At 41.7% G+C, this 667-nt stretch overlaps 1 protein-coding gene across 3 annotated transcripts in view; it reads right to left on the reverse strand.

Annotated features, from left to right (window-relative positions):
- LOC105125917 (zinc finger protein CONSTANS-LIKE 16-like) overlaps nt 1-667 on the reverse strand; it is a 1,849-nt gene extending 1,182 nt beyond the window's left edge. The window contains exon 1 of one of the 3 annotated variants that reach the window (XM_011026591.1): nt 51-666. In XM_011026591.1, the coding sequence (XP_011024893.1) occupies nt 51-551 (501 nt within the window). In that variant the 5' untranslated portion in view covers nt 552-666. The other 2 variants (XM_011026594.1, XM_011026592.1) reach the window with 2 other exon arrangements.

The following is a 667-nucleotide window of genomic DNA, read 5'->3' on the forward strand; positions in this document are numbered from 1 at the left end:
AAGAGCGTAAAGAAAAAGGGAAAGGAATAATGAGTTTGTTGAGTACTGACATAATGGCCATTGCTTGCCGTGGAAAGAGAGTGATCATCGGCCAAAAGGGGCCCACGATCAGACCATGCCTCCAAGACCTCTTGATAGTTCAAGTTCAAGTTCAAGTTCAAAGACACTCCTTTCTCATCTCCATCTCCATCCCCATCCCCAAACCCAATACTCTCTTCCTTTATAACCTTACCAATACTGTAATGGCTTTCTTCAAACTCAAAGAAACTGCTTCTGCTGTCACCAAACTTAACCATTTCTGATCCTTCTTCATCTTCAGCAGCTGGATACTCCTCCAAGTCCATAAAATCCCAACCAAGTTGGCTGTACATGTTATCATTTGACAACATCTCATCATGTTCAATTCCAAAAATCCCTTCCAATTCATCCACGACATCAATCTCTCCATTGCCATAGGATTCTTCTTTGATGTTGGAGAGTTGAGGAACAACGGTATCTGGGACCTCTTGTTCTTCCTTCTTTGGGCTTTTCAAGAAAGAATTGTACTTCATCCTATCTCTCTTTCGTCTGAGTGTCTTTCTCTTTTCACTCGTGTACTACGTCTGCATAGCAGGTTTGAATACTATAAGATATCTGAGAAGAGTAGGCAATGTGGATATTCATGGCC

The sequence above is a fragment of the Populus euphratica genome, unplaced genomic scaffold (genome assembly GCF_000495115.2).
Source record: "Populus euphratica unplaced genomic scaffold, PopEup_1.0 scaffold44.1, whole genome shotgun sequence".
Taxonomy (NCBI): Eukaryota; Viridiplantae; Streptophyta; class Magnoliopsida; order Malpighiales; family Salicaceae; genus Populus; species Populus euphratica.